The sequence below is a fragment of the Sinocyclocheilus grahami genome, unplaced genomic scaffold (genome assembly GCF_001515645.1).
Source record: "Sinocyclocheilus grahami isolate Dianchi unplaced genomic scaffold, SAMN03320097.WGS_v1.1 scaffold285.1, whole genome shotgun sequence".
Classification (NCBI taxonomy): domain Eukaryota; kingdom Metazoa; phylum Chordata; class Actinopteri; order Cypriniformes; family Cyprinidae; genus Sinocyclocheilus; species Sinocyclocheilus grahami.
Window position 1 is genome coordinate 261,834 of NW_015505464.1, and position 18,572 is coordinate 280,405.

At 39.1% G+C, this 18,572-nt stretch overlaps 1 protein-coding gene across 3 annotated transcripts in view; it reads left to right on the forward strand.

Annotated features, from left to right (window-relative positions):
• LOC107600491 (dual specificity tyrosine-phosphorylation-regulated kinase 1B-like) overlaps window positions 1-18,572 on the forward strand; it is a 50,885-nt gene that overhangs the window by 19,330 nt on the left and 12,983 nt on the right. The window contains exons 1-2 of one of the 3 annotated variants that reach the window (XM_016292403.1): window positions 7,189-7,584; window positions 17,800-17,945. In XM_016292403.1, the coding sequence (XP_016147889.1) occupies window positions 7,443-7,584; window positions 17,800-17,945 (288 nt within the window). In that variant the 5' untranslated portion in view covers window positions 7,189-7,442. Of the gene's footprint in view, window positions 1-7,188; window positions 7,585-17,799; window positions 17,946-18,572 lie in introns of those variants that run through there. The other 2 variants (XM_016292404.1, XM_016292405.1) reach the window with 2 other exon arrangements.

The following is an 18,572-nucleotide window of genomic DNA, read 5'->3' on the forward strand; positions in this document are numbered from 1 at the left end:
ATATATATATACTTTTTTTAAATTTACTTTTTTGTTGTTGTTGTTGTTAGAAACAACCTGTCCTTGATTCATTAGATTCACCAAGTGCTGATCTAAAAAGGCTTTTTCTCTCCCACTGCCAGAGCTGCTTCTCCATTCCTGCAGTGATTTGGCTTGGCCACTAGAGGCAGTAGAGGAGGGACCAGCAGTACCTTCTCAATTATCAGAGCTCTTTGCATGCTTTTTTTTCTGTTAATCCCAGGTAAAGCATTAATATAACCAATTATATAGTGTTATAAGTTGTTTTGTTTGTTTTTTTTAGTATGGTTTATGTAACTTGATTTTTGGTTTGTTTTATATTTTATTTCTGTGTGTAAAATTATGTAATATTTATATCTTGCTGCTTATTGTTATGTCACCCAAAGGCTTCCAGTGGCACCTGTAGGAATGGAACATGAGCAACCGGATCTATCTTATAAACTCTCCCTGACCTCTTAAGAGAGAAAATAAGCCCTAATCCCTCTATTGTTGCCCATGCCATTATATCTAGAAACCCTAATGCATGCATTAACCATTGTAGGAAAAAAATCACCCCAGATAAATAATTGTAGATTAATTGCATCAAAAAGAGGTGACACTGGTGTGGACTGGATAACAGCGCCCTCACTGTTTCTCTCATTGACTGTCTGTGTAAGTGTTAGATGTGTGGTTTTCAGGTGAAAGGTCGTGCTGCGGAAGGGAGGGCAGGGTGGGAGGAAGGCTCATCAGGGATTAACAGTGGGGATTCTCCTGCGTCTAGCTCCACGAAAGGGTCAGGCGTAAGTGCACTGACACGTGTGGACAGATACTGTCAAGCTTTGTCTCTTCCTGATCATCATGTACATGGGTGTATTATTACAGAACATATTTAATTTAGCGTGATGTGCCTGTAGTAATCACTTTATTATTATGTCTGTAAATCCATTGAAATAAACTTTTTTTCCACAAAAAAAATTTGCACATTTAACGGGCAAAAACTACCTCAATGCGGGTGCTCAACTGTTGTAAGCAATAAGAAAAAATAAATGTTGGTACACCACAGCTCCAAAACTGTGAAAATGTTTCATGTTCTCACCACAGGTGACTTTCGAGCCGTGTGGCTCTTCATCAGACAAACAGAATAAAAGAATAAGCTTTTTCCCGTTCTTCATACATTAATTGTGTTAGAATATTATACTGAAATTGCAACAAACCTTTTCAACTTAAGTAATACTTTTTTTTGCAGTAATGACTGGCTGACATTTACATTCTCACGTATTACAAAGTTACATTGAAAAATTGGAAAAAGTTGGTGAAATTGTCACTCAGAAATTGCTAGTAAATTTCAAAATGAATTACAAAGAAATGTCAAATGACACATTGAATTAAACTTTAAATTTTTAAGAATAATAACTCAAATGTTTTCAGGTAAAACATATTCCAGTAATCTTTTGTTTTATTTACAACTTCTAAAAATTGCTTTTTACAGTGTACTCAACAAATAAATGCATTAACGGAAAATTTTTATTTATTTATTTAATTATTTTATCTTATTTGTGAAGAGTGCAGAGAGTCAGTACATTACAACTTTGTAGGAAATGGTTTTCTTGGACAACCAATCATTTATACAGTGATGCCTTGGTTGGAGGCCATTATTCAGAAATATTTTACTGTTAAATTCTGCGATTGGCCAATCAGAATTAAGTATTTCTGAGAGCTGTGTAATAAATGTATTATCCAAAATTGTGTCTTATCATACATGATGCTCTGTTTTTGTTAATGTCTGTAAAATAAAAAGAAATTGAAGGTATTGTTTTTGTAGTTACCGAAGTATTTTAATTCTTAAAGCACTTGCTGTGATTTACTCTAGCGGTTTATGGTACCATGTCCTAAAGTGTTGGACATCTTTAGCGTTTGTATCCATAACTTCAAGCATGGCACTTCATACAACCTATTTATGGATGAAACTTCAAACTTCTGTAATGGTAAACTTGACCCTACCCCATCTTAGGTTTCTTGGCAGAACTTCCATGGCACTAGCAACATTGGGCCATTTTTGTCGCAGGTAACTTTAGTGTAATGAGGACAACTGTTCTGTTTGGAAACAAGTTTTTTACAGCTTTGTATTCTGCGCATGTTCTTTCATACCCTGGTATAGAGTGGCATCACTAAACCACTTGTAGGATATCTAATTATTGAGGACAACAGAGTGGTCTAGCTCACAACTAAAAAATGAAAGTAAAAGCACTAAAACGTGGTTTACTGTTAACATAAGGATCCTGAATTAAATGTTGATTTATTTTTAATGGTCACTTCTTTGCCATTTGAATGTGAGAGGGCACTTTGTGATCCTAGCTAGATGTTCTGTTCCCGACCTGTTTAAGTGTTCGTTCCATAATTGGCATGTTTTGTTATACTGCTCTTGGATATACAGAATCGACTTGGTCCAAAGAAAGCACACACTTTAGGTGGCTATTTTAAATATTTAGGGACTAGGAGGTCAGCTTTACTTAGTTGTAAATATCTCACTGTTGGTGGACAAGCCAGTTGCCAATGGGAAGTGTTTGCTGGGAGTGCTGTGATGTATATCTGGCCGTTCTGCCTGTCAATAAGGATGTTGAAAATAAAGCTCTGAAGAGTATATGATTTGTTTTGGTCAGCATGCCATCCCCATCTTCTGCTCCTAGTGGAAAGACCATTTTTGTTGCCTTATTTAACTTGCATGTGTTCAAACAAACAAATTTAACTCTGTAATGCACTCTTTAAAATGGAGGGGGAAAAACATCTCTGGCGTGAGCAGAGCTGAAACACAACCCTGGCAACCTCCCCGCAGTGTAATTGTAATTCGCTGCTGTGTTACCCCGCCGTTCCTTTTGCGCTTGCTAGCTTCTTCAGTGAAGTTCGACTACCGTATCTTCCCACTGCATCATGTTTACCTAGCAACACGCATCACCCGCTGCCGGCCCTCCCATTGGTCATTTCAAAACGCACCCGGGACCAATGGCAGGGCTGTTACCATGGTACAATGTGTAGTTGCCGGGTGGAATTTTGCTGCAAGGCACGTGAGTCCCGGAATCTTCGCCTTGCGTTTTTAATCTCGGGTGTCTGGGAGCTTTGCAAAGGTGATTTATTGGAACCGAGTCACATTTCCTCTCAAGAACCAGCTCACTTATACACGTAGACGTTTATCTGTGCTTTTATGCTTTACAAACCAAAATAATAATGTGACACATAAGGGGCTGCCGCAGCTGTCACAGGCGTGTGCACTACTGTAGCGGGGGAGAGAAAAGAGGTAGAGGAAAGTAGAATTTTCTTGAAGTTTTAAATGAGTCTATTTCACAGCAAACTATAATAAAATCCTAAAACGTATTTTACTTTTTTTTTTTTCAAAAGTATTGCCGTTTTGTATAAATTTTGCAAGCTAATAACGAACATAAATTATTTTATTTAATACTACTTTATATAAATCCGTCATTTATGTTTTCTTATTAGCTTATTAGCTCAATTTATTCATTCTTTAAATTATTATTTTATCAAAATGTAGGCTATATTACAATTTAAGCGAAAATATTTATTTTAATGATAATTTAATGTCTAAAAAGATTATACACCACTCATTAAAATAGTCATATCGATCATTTTCTCCTAGCAAGAGAAAGATACGTGAAAAGATGCATACACACGGGCTTCTGTGGAGTCATGGAGGATGAATGACGGCATGGTTAACCTCGTTTTGCACCACCATCGACCCCCCCTCTCTTATACTCTTTTAGGGGAGAACAGAGGAATTACCAACCCGCACGCAATGGTTTTAAACATGATTCCTAATCACAGTATGGTCAAATTACAAAAAAATCAAACATTCAATTTAGTATTCACATGATGTTTTTATATCCTCACAAGTCCCAATTTAGTACAAATGCGAATACAAATTGAAACTGTAAAGACTGTAACTTAAACTGTATGTGAGGCCATTTTTTTTTACATAAAAAGTTGTCTTTTTTTAATAACGAACCCGTTATTAGTATAAGGATTTTAAGACTATTCAGAAGTTATTCAAATTGTTATTAGAGCTTGTATACAATGAGAAATGACATGGAGAAAGGTTTGAAGTAGCTTAAGCTAAAATACTCTCGTTTTGTTTGCCATTTCTTATTTGTTAAATCTCAAGCCTTATCACGTTTTCATTTTAATAACTGGTATAATAACTACGTTAACGGGTAATATGAATGATTAATGATCACTTAAGGTTTGCCCAAATGCAATACTCAGCGTCGGATAGCAACAGACCCTACGCACGCGCACACGGGGGGTGGAGAATGTAGCACCCCTGAACGCGCGCGAGCAGAAAGGAGCAGCTCTATGGAAGGGAACATATGCGTGTGTGCGCGCTTTAGCACAGAATAGTTTGATGAAACTTAAAGATAACTTCTTTATCATGTGCACACAGTGTTGCCAAAGCATTGTTACAAATAGAATTAAATGTTTCAAATTATGTCAGTGACATGACATCAGTCTATGAATTCTAGGTAGGATTTTTTTTTTTGTTTGTAAATGTTCTCAGTTCTCTTTTAAGGAGTCAGCTACTACTTTGTCAGGAATTTAATGGGCGCAATAAGTTTTTTTTTTCCAACTAGGCTACGTTAATGTTGTAGTAAACAAAGGATATATACATATATATATATATGAAGAGTTCAGATGCAAAAGCCTTTAAGTGCCGTTTGAAATTTTCTTCTAAAATTAGGTTCAGTAATTTCACTTCAGTGGCAATTAATAGGTTATTTTCTTTGCCAGTAAAGAAAAATAACAACATAAACCTTGGAGCCTCAGAAAAATACTAATTTTAGAAAAAAAATTCAGACGGCACTTAGAGGCTTTTGCATCTGTACTTTTCATATATATAGTATGTTTTGTGTTTACTAAAACCTATATATATATAGACATACTTTTAAGACCTTGACCCTCTTTTCTTTGACCTTCTTGTGAGGGCTCAACCTCCAATAACTTTGGTTGCAGCGTTACGCGTTACAAAGGTTAGCCCTACGTTTTGTTTGATGCACAATTGTTCGCGGCAAATAAGAGCGTTGTAATTGTGTTTAGTGGTTTGCCTCTAATGATTCCAGCGGTCTATATATATGTGTGTGAATATCTATATCTGCGGAGTTACTATAAATGGAGAGAAGTGGCTTGGTGGCGCCACTAAACTGAAAAGGGGGATGCTAGGTCTTTTAAATGCTTGTGAATATGTGTTTTGTGGTGCAGCCTGGTTTGATCTGATGAAATCTGGGTAAATAAGCACATAGTCATGCGTCACTGCTTTTGAAACGTGTTTCATGGCAGCCCTCCGCTTTTGGTGTTTAAACATTGAAGCGTGGGGAGCTGCGTCAACCGAGCTCCTCTACAGAGTGGCTCTTCTGTATCCCCCCTACACTTGAATGTGGATGGAACAATCCTCATTGCAGGGTGTGGATCCAGTGCCGGCCAGAGAGGCTCGACAACAAGGAGTAATAACGGGCAAGCAGAGAGTATGACTTAAGACTGACTGGAAAAAACGCCTTTTCGGAGGAAATGAAATAAAGTGGAGAAGCTTTCAAACGAAAGGAGCGTTACGGCTGAGGGTCGATATCCAAAAGCGGGAGTTACGACGGCAAATGAATCTGAAAGTGTACGCGGAAGCCCAACTAAACTGCACGGAATTGCGATCGCAGTGACAGCTCAGGATGGAAGTAACGTCAAATTGTTTGCCAGCTGATGTTTTTCCACGAAGACACTTGCTGACGCTTTGAGTTCTATTTTTATGGTCGACGGAAAGTTGTCGATTGTCAGTCGCGAGCTAAACGGTCTCTGTTGTTCTTTGAGGCGACTTGACAGCGCTCGGTTGGACAACAGCGCGACCATTATAATCCTAACTTTTGACTGAACTCTCACAGCTTGACCAGAGAACGGGGCGCTTGGATTGTTTGGACTTATTTCTGGATATCTTTTTCGTTTTCTTTTTAAATGCCAAGCACATTCACGCAACCAAAACGTCTCTTTACAGAACCGAAGAGGTTGTGCGATTGGAAGCGCAGTCTATTCGTTTGACGTTCGCGCTCTATAGAGACTAAATTCTATTCTCACCCTCATTGTATTGTGAAAAAGTATCATAGTGAAAGCGGGAAGTTTTTATTCCCCTCTCCAGTAATTATGCTTTTTGTGTGCCTGTAACTTGCACTTCAGCACTTTGACTCGTTGTAGTTGTTTGTGCATGCACGTGTTTGTTTTGATCCTGCAGCCCACGAAATCATTAATCACAAGCTATAGGTTGTTGTCACCCCTGTCTTGAGCTCCTGGCTCCCTCCTCCCCTCTTTTTTTGACTTGCCAGCGAATAAGGTCGCCTGTACACACCTACATGCTTTGCCAGTTGCATTCAAGGAGGAAGGTTAACTCGTTTTTTTCCCGTAAGGAAGTCATTGATACCTTTCTTACCTGGAGCTGCATTTTTTCGCTCATCAGGATTCAGATTTTAACTGAAGAAAGTGGCAGCACAGCTATTGTTGCCGAGCGAACCTGCCTTCTTTGACTAATTTAAGCTACTGTAGGATACCTAGACAGAATTTAAGAAACGCCTGCTATTTTTAGCGAGAGTAATGGGGTAAATGGTGTTGAAAATTGAGACCCCCACCCCCACCTTTAAGGCTACCAACACTTCCAGGTTTAGCTCTGGTTTCCTTGTCAGCTGCTGAATTATCTGGCTTGGAAAATTGAAGTGGGGGGTCCTGTCTCAACAAGAATCTCAGTCTTATCGCACTATTGTGAACTGTTTCTCCAAAAGTTATTGCTATTTTGTCCAATGGAATCCACTCAGTATTGTGGGACAATGAATCTAGATAGAGTACAAGTAAAACAAACTTTAGTAACCAAATAAGCTCATCCCCGTATAAACAGAGAAATATATCTATATGTGTGTGTGTTGCAGAGTATATATATATATATACATATATATATAGCTCTATAAAGTATATAAGACATGCATAGTTTGAATATGTATATTTTTATGCCAAAAGTGAGCATTGTTGCCTGAAACCCAATCCATTGCCTTAGAATATTATAGTAATAAAGGGAATAGCAAGGACAGAAATGAAACGGTGTTTGAAATAACTTAATGGTGCCTTTTTCATTCATCAGTTTCTTCTGTCTGTCACTTCAGGATTTCACAAGTAATTGAAAGATATTTTTGTGCTTAACTTTAAATCCTAATCTTTATAACTTGCCTTCACGGTTCAAACTTGTGTTTAGTTACCATTGGATGTACCCTACTGGATTATTTACTGAAGTTATAGGCATGTGCGAAGGATTATTCTATACTTGATGTCAGCGACTTTTTCAGTGCATTTTGGGATCCCCAACAAACTTGATTAGAGTCATTCTTTGGATATCACGGGCCAACACATAAGCATTTCAGATGGTGATCACTTCGTCTGTGGAGGAGAAGCCGCAGCCTTCTAACAGAATGGTCGCAAATTTGCCGACCGAATCCTGGATTGGCAGCACAGATCAGAATCGCTTCTTACCCCAGTCACACCTACTACGGAAGCCTGCAAGAAGTTAGTACAACCTCTTTTTGCATCTATAACAAATTTACACCAGTTCATGTGCTGCGCAAGAGAGTGAAAATGCGTGGATGTTGGGAAATCTGTGTCCATTCATACATGATTTCATCCTATAGAACTCATGTTCTGTTGAAGTAAAAAGGAAAGGCGTTCATTCACGTCAGGTCTATTGGGTAATGAAGTCACATCCAGTTATTTGTCAAACATTAGTTGCTGTTGAAGTTCATATTTACCTTTGACCAATGGTAAACATTAGAAATCCTAGCTTAAATACAGTTTGTCCTTGACAGCACGAATCCAGTCAACAACACCAAAAACTGCATGGAATGTTGAGGGAAAAGCAAGCAAATTGTGGTGATGACAGGGCTTTGGAATTTGAGGAAGTACATTAGCTTTTAGTTGGGTTTTGAGAATGTAAATACAGTTGGGTCAAAACATTGTCTGGTACATTGGAAGTCATCAGTGCTTTTAATGGTCTATGCTTTGTCAGTGAAAGTAGTTAAGCCTTGGCACAATGTACATCATTTTATATGATCAACTACTAAAAATCAGTACAATGCTATGTTTATTTATTAATGTTGGATTATCCAAGGTAGAAAATTAGCCCAGCCAGGGACATTTCCCTTTTAGCCCGGACGTAAATTAGCCTAGTCAAATGTTTCACACACTTCAGCTACCCCTACAGAACTGCACTTCTTTTCCCATCATTGTTTTAACATAACATGTTCAAACAATCATGGGAATAGGCGCATTCTCGAACGGTTTCAGAGGCTGCTTGAGCTTTGCGTCACTTCTGCGCGGTAATTTGTTCTGTGAGCTATGGGAGCTCTACGTGAGGTGTGAGCTCACAGTGATTGCACTGTTGCTGGGAATCTTAGAGCTGCAGCAGAATGCTGTTCTGTGGACCAGCATGTACTGTATTGTCACAAAACAGCTTTTCTTGGTTTGTTAGTCATATTTTAAGACTTTATGATAAAGATAAGTGTGACTCTGACTTGTTATGACACAAGAAAAGGCTGTTGTCATGGCAGATTATTTTTATTTTATTTTTTATTCCACTAGTGGTGGTATCAGATTGCTGTCCTGTAATTTTTTGTTTCATTCTTTACATTGATTCAGTATTTCAGAACATTCATGTCATCATGTCAAAGACTATTGTTGCATTTGATGATTTTGTTGAACAAAGGCTTAATTATCGTCTAGTAAACTATTTTGCTCACATGAAAGCAAACCATATTGAAAATAGAAGACCTCACTGTAAGTGATAATTGGTTGATGAAACAAGATGGCAGTGAAAGAGTGGTTTTGAATATTTTTGGAGGAAAGTGCAGTGATCATCAGCTCATTGTTTGGTTATATATCAATGTACAGTTGCAGTTGGTTTGTTAGACATAGGCTGGTTTAGCCCAACCTTCATTATTTGTCATCCCTCCCATTCTCTGTCAGTTCAGGATTGGAATGAAAGGACTCAATTATCGGTCAAGCATTAATCTGCTTAATGCAGTTACGATATAATTGCTTAATTGGCCCATTTCAAGAAAGTTTCCAAACAAGTAATCTACAGACACTGCAAAGTACTATCCCCACACCACACAAATCTGGATTTAGCTTCAAACTCCAATGTCCATTTGAACTTTGGACACAAAGTTGATGTCATGAACCATCCATAAACTGGTTGTTTGACAGCTTTTGAGTCTTGTTATGATAGTGATAAACCGGTTTGCACTAAATGACTCAAAACAAGAGTCCAAAAAGTCCAAAGTTTGCAATGAAAATTCATACACTTGTTGCACAGTAGGCTTGATCGAGACTAAATATGAAGAGTCGTAGACTGTCAGGTGTTTTGCTGTCTCAACTTTAACCTCAACCTCCTTCTAATTGGATGATTGTTTATATGTGTTATTGTTGATGCAAGGGTTAAAGGATTTTGGGATGAGTAGTAACAGAATCGTTTGAATGTTTAGAGTGTTTTTGCATTGTCTGCTTTAAATTTTTATTTTTATCTGTGTATCCAGCTGACTTTTCTCCTGTTGCTATTTCTGTCCCCCCACCCCAGTCTCGCGTGTCAAGTTCTGTGTGTATAACTGCCTTTCAGAAGCCTGAGTAACTCTTTTAAAGATAGATATAACTGCAAGTAACCCATTAGGTTCAGGGAAAGCTGCAGGAATAATTCTGTTCTGTGGATCCACCTATATGAGAAAAAGGGAAGAGCTGATAGGGCATCTGAAGACATCATATCAGCAGAGAATCACAGCCCCGAATCAAGGTGCATGGAGTTTGGACTGTGAAAGAGAGAACGACAGTCACAGCGTTCATACAAACAACGCGACGCATCCACTCCTTGCCCTTTGCCCCTTTCCCTCATGCTGCCTTTCATGTTTGTTTGCTCACCGGTTTTCAGTCTAAAGGTGAAACGCACAATTTTGCCACATGAAATCCATTGAAATCCATAATTATTGTCTTTTGGGTAAATATAAAGTTTCATTTAACACAGAATATAGGATGTTGCTGATGATATAGCATATTGATATAGCAGTTTTTTCTGATGTTATAATATTCACACTCTTAAAAATAAAGGTTCCTTAAAGGGTTTTTTCCCTAAAAGGCGATGTCATAGAAGAACCAGAATAAATTTTGAACAGTCCTTAAAAGAACAATTTTTCATAGTTTGAATTAAATTACAAATCTAAAGAATCTTTTTCCACTATAAAGAACCTTTTGTGGAATGGAAAGGTTCTGTGCATCTCAAAGGTTCTTCATGGAACCAAAGATGCCAATAAAGAAACTGTATTTTTAAGTTAAATGATAAATTGATTTCTTTTGGTTCTAACAGTATGTATTAATTTGCTGAAAACATTTAGATGTTTAGCTCTTGATTCAGATCAGTGAAGTTACTTTTCCAGACATCCTCTGAGCATTTAAAGCCATTTATTAAGTTTGCAATACAAACTTACTTTTTTGTGGCCAAATTATAACCACAAATGAATGAATGAACGAATAATGTTCTAATGTTCTAATGTTACTAATAACAAATAATTATCTTCAATGCTCCTATTATTCTAGTCTTCATAAACCCATCTATACTAGTGCACGAGCCATTGTGGAAAAATATCTGCCTATAGTTTTCATCTTTGTGTGCCGATAAAATCTGTTGTTTCACATATTCAGAGGAAAAAGTGACAAATGCCCTTCATGCTCATTGGCTCGTCATCTCCCTGCCTCCTGCTGGATTAGCGGTGGGCTTGAATCAGAACAAAAACATGTTATTGTTCACCAGATGCACACCCAGTGTACCTGCAGGTCCAGAGCGGCAATCCTACCCCATCCATCCACCATCTATCCCCCCCCCCACCACCACCACCACCACCACCAGCTCAGCTTCATCAAAGGCAACACATTAAACATTGAAGCAACTTTTCCTACCGATATTTCCCAATATCCCCGTTTCTCGATGCTCACATACACTTTTGTTCAGGTATTCACATTTCTCGTTCTGTCTGTATTTGTCTCCTGACTCACTCTCACATCATCCTTGCTGTGCTCTTTCCAAGAAAGAACATAAACAACGCGAATAGGCCCACACTCCTCACTCTGTGTCAACATCCACCTCCACTGGAGCAAGTGGCTCTTTACTCAAGGGGCGCTTGATTAGTGCTGGTCACTTTAGATTAGACAGTCTGGTGTTAACGTGAGCTCGCAGTCGCCTTGAGCTGTGAAGGTGCAGTCCCACCGAGAGATCAGCACGTAAGCTCCTTAGAGTCCCGCGGCTCGTGTTTAAAACTCAAGGATAAAGAGGGGTGGAGATTCAGCATTGTGCATGACAGCAGTCGGCATGCATCTGTTTATGACAAGCGGACTTAAAACTTAATGGTGATAGCAAGAAATGGTAACTTTTTTTTTTTAAGATTTATTTTTGGTGCTTTTGCCTTTATTATGACAGGACAGTGTAGAGATGACAGGAAGCAAAGTGGGAGAGAGAGGGGGTGGGATCCGGAAAGGCTCTCAAGCCGGGATTCGAACTCGGGACACCCCAAATTAGCACTTTATGTCGGCGCGCTGCCCATGAGGCTATTGGCGCCGACAAATGGCAACTTTTTTAGTGGATGACTGATGTAATAGCCTTTCCTATATTACCATTTTTTATTTTTAGGCCATTTTCAGATCACATTTAGATGATAACCATCTCTGATTGACCAAAAATTTGGACTTCTGCAAAATCTACTGTCAGCCAAATGTTTTTAGTGAATTTAGAAGCAATTGAAAAACCCATATCAGCATTGGTCGGATACCAACGTTCAGACAGTAATGTGCTTGTTTTAGTGTTGGCTGTTGCTGTGGACAGTCGTCATACATCTATTGCTAATGATGTATTTTGAGGTGGGGGGTTTATTTTATTTTATTTTTAATGCCCTGTGTGAGCTCTCAATTTACCAGTGTCACTGTATGAGGCATCCACCCAGATGTCTTTTTATTAATAGTGTGGAGTCTGACTCAGCTGTGGGGGCCTGACTGTTTAAAGTACTCCGTGGTACTGTTTGGGATTTGGCCGCCACGGAAAGGTTGGAAGGGGTTATATCGCATAACACTGTGAGAGGTGCTGAACTTAGTGAAAAGGTTGAAAGTTTTGCAGAAGCCGGATGGTGTCCTCTTGCAAATAAGGGAGTTCTGAGAATCAGAAGTGGAGATGACCAGTGGGAGATTCTGGGAGGCGGCACAAGATCATATAGTCCTTAAATAAATCATCTTTCGTCAAACTTGATTTTGGGAAGACTTAAAGACCCCTGTGGTGAAAATCAAGTTTTTTTATATTGTTTATTTGTCTATGTGTTGTTTTTAATATGCTTTTAGACAAACCCATGTGCCAATCCATTTATCAACACCATTGCAGTATTTTCTCCTTAAAACTGTAGTTTCCCAAAGGCAGTCACAGAAACGCGGTTTGAAAAGCCTTTGTTTTGCTACATCACAAAACTCAATAACCAATCGCGTCAAGGGATCCTATCCTTAACATATCATTAACTGTGCTGCAAAGCAGAGGGTCTAGTGAGAAGGCAGCTAGGTTAATCCGGTAACAGTTATATTTTTTCTGTAGATGTTTCGCCAACTGTTAATATCTCCCCCTATTTTCACGATGTCATGTGCTGTAATCCGGTAACAGTTATATTTTTTTCTGTAGATGTTTCGCCAACTGTTAATATCTCCCCCTATTTTCACGATGTCATGTGCTGTTAGTGCTTATTTATTTGTATTTAGAACCGCTAACTTGAATAATAACCTGCGGCAGCAGTGTAAAAGTAGCCCGGAGTCAGACGCACTGGCTCATGGCTGGCTGCTGTGTGACAGAGTGGAGGCGGGGCTAATTTGCGTATTCATAGATCCGCGTATAGTAAATGAGGCAAGGGTGTAGAGTTGCATTCAAGCTATTTTAAGGCATGAGAAAATTATTTTCACAAGAAACTAAAATTTAAATAAGTCATTTTTATGATCAAAGATGAGCTTTAAAGCATAACATTTTTGACTACAGGGGGACTTTAAGTATGACCCCCAGTGCAATCGATGCATGCGTGTTCCTTCCTCCCATGTTTTTTTCCCAGTTAAATGTAGTGGTGGGAAGTGATGAGTATCTTTAAATGACGGCACATATGAACGAGATTGCAAACTATCCCATTGAATGTTGGGCCATGGAAATATGGCCCAGACAGTAATGTCTGTCTAATTTTCTAAAGTTGCAGTCACATTTAACATTGTTTGGCGAATGTTTGTGGGCGAAATACAGTCATTTCAATAGAAACCCACTCGATTGGAAACCTCACTTGAGGGCGAAATATATCGCAAATGGTCAAGTTGGTCAAACAAATTTAGTATGTTGACCAACAGAAAACTGCTTGGATTGAAAGTGACTTTTATGTGAGTTCTGCAATATTGACAAAATATTTTTTGCCTGCAAAATGTGACCGCACATTAATTCTTTCAGGTTCTGGTGAGATAGGAGATCCCATACCTGCTCGCAACTACCCGTAATATTGTTGGGCAGAGTTTCAGAGCTTCTGAAACCTGAAGTCCTCTAATGTGGGGCATGACATCCATGTAACCCTGCCATCTGCGGGCACGCAAGCGCACGTTAGACAGGGGGCATGATGTGACACACACATCCTCGCCTTATTCACCTCTATGTACTGTATGTCTACAATGTCCTTTTTCCGACATGCGCTCAAACAACACCAACTTGTTGCTTCATATTAAGGTCACGTTTTCCCTCCTGCATTGGATACTTGATTTTATGATGCACAGGAATTACGGAGCCTCTCGAGTCACTGTTTACGGTGGTCGTTTAACATGTTTTTCTTTTTTCAGATAAGTTGCGGATAATAACCTTAGTTTCCTCGCTGTCCTCTTTTCCCTTCATGCCAATCATGGTGTGTCCAACTTTGGCTCAGTAGCACCAGCGTTCCCATTACCCTAACAGGGAATAAGATAGGGGGTCAATACGGACATGGGAAGGGTGAGGTGGGAGTGATGGGGAGGGCTGTTCAGCTGTTCGCATGCACACACAACCATCCTCTTCCTGTGCATTAGAGATAGGGAGTAGGCTGGTCTGTTGCTATGGTGACACTGTGATTGGCAGCTGGCAGCTGTGTTTGGTCAGCTGTGGGGATGTAGAATGAGTTGATGACGGGGGGGAGGGGGGGTGTCTTTGCATGGTTAATTGCAGTGGATGATTACTTCATACACCACCTGATATATTTAACTGCTGCAATGTGACACTTGCGCATGTGACAATAAATTCTACCCAGGCACCTGTGTGTCTATAGAGGAGCATGTGTCCTGTTATATTTTATTAATATTCGCTCCCTTCGGGGGTGGCGTTTATCGGCCAGATCAGTGTAGCTTGAGAGCGAGAAGGGGGGAAAAAGAAGAGAGGTAACAGGCAGGGAAAGGGAGGGCGAGAGCGGCATTGTGGGAAGGGTTGCTGATACAGCACAAGCTACCAGGTTTATTTATAGAGACCTCGCCGCCCAGCCCTTGGATACCAGCAGCCAATCGGGAAGAAGAGAGGGAGGGGGCCTCTGCCAATCAGAGCGGAGGAAGGGGGGTGTCACACTCAGGAAGTTCTCAATGTGTTCATTTCAGCATTTAAAGGCACAGTGTGACATTTTTCCTGGTGCTCAGTAGGTCGCGCTCTTTTATTCATTGTTTCCCTCTTAAAACGAGGAGGAGGAAATGAATTGAAATAAACAAGAGCGTGTTTTTTGCAGGATGTTATAAAAGTGATTTTTTTTCCAAAAGCGATCTCTGTGTGGGTTTTTGTTGCACAAGTCTTTTTTTTTAGATGAATTGAAAATGTTTTGCAATACTGGGCATTGATTGAGTTGTCATTTGCTACGGGGTCTGAGCAAATAAAAAGCAGTTGGAGATGAGTCACATATGTATATCCAGGCAGGTTTCCTGTCAGTGAGTTGGTGCTGGGACTCCTCCTATGGGCATGTAACAGCAATGCTTGCCGTCACTCCCTGGGATTGATGGTGGTCAGATGTGTCGTTTTGCACTTTGTTTAAGCTACGGCCATTGATCGGCCGGCTATTTCAAGTTGTAATGTGTCACTGATAAATTTCACCCCCCATTACTCCTCACCTGTCAGCCCCTGAAAGCAGCAATAAAAGCATTCGCTGTGGAATATCTCATCCATTTCATATCCCCCCGTTAGACGTTCACGTCCCTGCTTCTGCACTCAGCAATCTTACTTAATTACTGTACTCTCGGCACGTTCTCGCCTTTTTCCCGGGATGTCCGTTACTTCCTTTGTGCATTATGAATGTTCAATGTGCTTGTGGATTTTTGTGTGCAAAAAAAATCACATCCTGCAGTTAAAATTTAAGTAAATTTGGGACAGCATTAATTCTTTATAAGCCTGTAGTTTATTGCTCCGTTAGTTCCTTGGTCTTTTGTACAAATAACTAGCTCCAAAAACTTCTCTGGCCTGCATTGTGAAAAGTTTCGTGTTAATATATGACGTACATATACACAGGTTTTATGCTCTGGTCTGAGATTTCTTAGTTGGGGGCTTGATATTAGTTTATAAGGGTGAATCACACAAAACCGGGCTAGAAAATGTCTAGGTTATAAAAATTAGAAGCCGTATTTTGCAAATAGACAATTAGGCCTGTTTTAAGATTTTACGTTTTGGATTGTGATATTACTTTCCTGACAACAAAGCACATTTTCCCCCAAAATCTAATTTATTTCATGCAAACAACTCTCATTCTTGTTACATAAATTGCTATATATATATAGTATTACTTTAAGGGGTCATCTGATGCTCATTTTGCACAAGTTATGATTCTTTAGGGTCTTAATTAAAAGTCTATAACATACTTTGGTTAAAATTTCACAATGTTAGTGTAAAAAAAACACAGTTTATAAACCTGTCAAAATCAGCTCTGTTTTTATCAAGCCATTATAGTCCATGTTGCTTTAAATGTTAATGAGCTCTGCTGGCCCCGCCCATCTCTTCCGAGCTGCTCTAAGAGAGACTGTTTACTTTAGCCGCATTCATCGTGAAACTTGCTAATTAGCGCATTATTAGGAAAGGTGATTTGCAAAGATTCATAAAAAACCCTTATACTCACTTCTTCTGTAGATGAGGCTGGATTACGAATGATTCGAGTGAACATAGATGCATTTAGGCTGATCGGGAGTGGCGCATTCACTTCAAAGTGAAAGTAACGTTAATCCTCTGCATCTTCAGCAGCTCAGATGTTCGGAGTAAATGACGATTGCTATATTCATTATTACATCCAACAATAAAGCACCTCAATTGCTTAATCGGAGACATCTTGTCTTCCCCTGCACCAGAGTCAACACAATGGCGGACTGATGACAGCTCACTCAGGGTGGGGCTAAGGCAAGACACCAGTCCAGTCTGTGCTGAAACGCTACTGTCAATCAACTATCGTGGGAGGGGCCTGTACAGAACTACGACATTCTGACAGGAATCACAGAACAGCCTGGTTTGAGAAAGGGGATTTTAAAATAGGGATTTAAAAAAAAAAGCACTGGATGGATTTTTATAATTATAGGATGGATGTGTACACACACTTCCAACGTACATTTATGTTCAAACAACTTGAAAAGTGAATTTGGCATCCGATGACCCCTTCAAAGTATTGATTCACTATTATAATAAGCTAATCATTGTACTGCCGTTTAAATTAAAATGTTAAAATTATTTAATATAATACAATATAGATTATTTATATATATTATTTTACTGTATATAGGCCTAGTGTGTGCGTGTATGTGTATATATATATATAGACATACAGTATTACACTAATAAAAACGAATAATGACAGTCACTGTAAATTATGGGAATACAAAACTCAAAAGTAAAATGTCAGGGCATATTACAAACGAAATTGTGGTTAATTATTATGAAAATAATGCTTAAAACAAAGCTGAAAATGCATTGTGGACCAACAAAAAAATATAAAATATGCTAAATATATTTTCTTATTTTCTTTGGATTTTGGAGTTTGAATAATTTGAGGTCAGCACTATAGCAGGCAGCCTTTATTTGAAAGCAATAGCTGCAGAATATTCTTGGCCAACGAGTGGCAGCACAGGACCATGGATAGCTCTGCTTGCCTCCCAGTCACTCCCATCATCCACTGAGATTTTGGTGTGCAATGTCATACAGCAGTTTTTCTTTGTTCCACCGGGTTGGCAGTGACATACAGTACAGTGATTTTCTGGCGTTTGCATATTGTCCGCCAGTAGCTGTCGGAAAAACACATGCTGCTCAGAAAGTTGAGAGAATTATTCAGAATTGGAAACCATTCTCAGGTCTTTGAAGGTGTATAGCAGTGTATTCCCACCTCCAACGCACGCTTGTCATGCTGACCTGAGGAACGGTGCTGTAATTTCTCAGCCAAAATGAACTGGAGCTTCTTGAGAGGATAAACGATCATTCTTATCACTGTTCCATCCTATTGTAGGAGATTTCAAAGATCTCTTAGCTGGAGACTGAAAATGCCTTCAGTTTGACTTCCAATATGGTGTGTGTGAGGATGTGTGTTCATATTTCTACTTCCCCCTGCAGTGCAGTGTTTCTCCCCACACCCATGTCAGTATTTGCTTGGCGTGCGTGATACACTTTAGCAATGTGTCTTCTGAAATCTCTCTCGTTTTTTTCCCCTTTTCTCTATGAAGGTGGAAGCAGCTCAGGATGCAAGCCCCCCTCCTCTACCCTCTGCCAGCCTGCCGCCTTGGGCTTCTCCCCCGCTGAGCCAACCATGTCGAGCCAGCACAGCCACCCCTCCTTCGGTAACATCCACTCCATGGCCGACCAGCAGCAGGTATCAGAAACATGCTTCCTTGCAATTAAATTCTATGATATAACCCATATGCAAAGCATCATTGTTATTGTGTGGTTGGATATCAACAGTCATAGTAACAAAAAATATGTTTTTGTGACTTGTCCCTCACCATATTTTTTTTAAATTGCGGTCAGATAAATAAACACAATTTCATGGGGATTAATAAATTAATTGCAATTGCATACACTGTGTTTAAAAACTTGATGAGAAGGCCTCAAATGAAGATGACATTGTCTTTGACTACTAAATCACTGCATAGACATTACAACAAGTGACTACAGAAGGCAGTATATGGTTTTATTTAAATAAAATTGTCTCTTACTGGCAGGCCACCGTTACATTATGAATTTGAGGGTATCTATCTGCCTTAAATAGATTAATGGTTTGTTTACCCAGGACAGGTTCTTATATTCTGCAATATTTCATTATTGGTAGGGATGGGTATCATTAAGGTTTTAACGGTATTACTACTCTTACCGATACTGCTTATCAATTCGGTACTTTTTGTTTTTATTTATATATATATATATATATGACAAATTAAGAGCTGAATTAACATTGATTTATATTCTGAAATGTAAAATAAATATTTAATTAATTAATTAA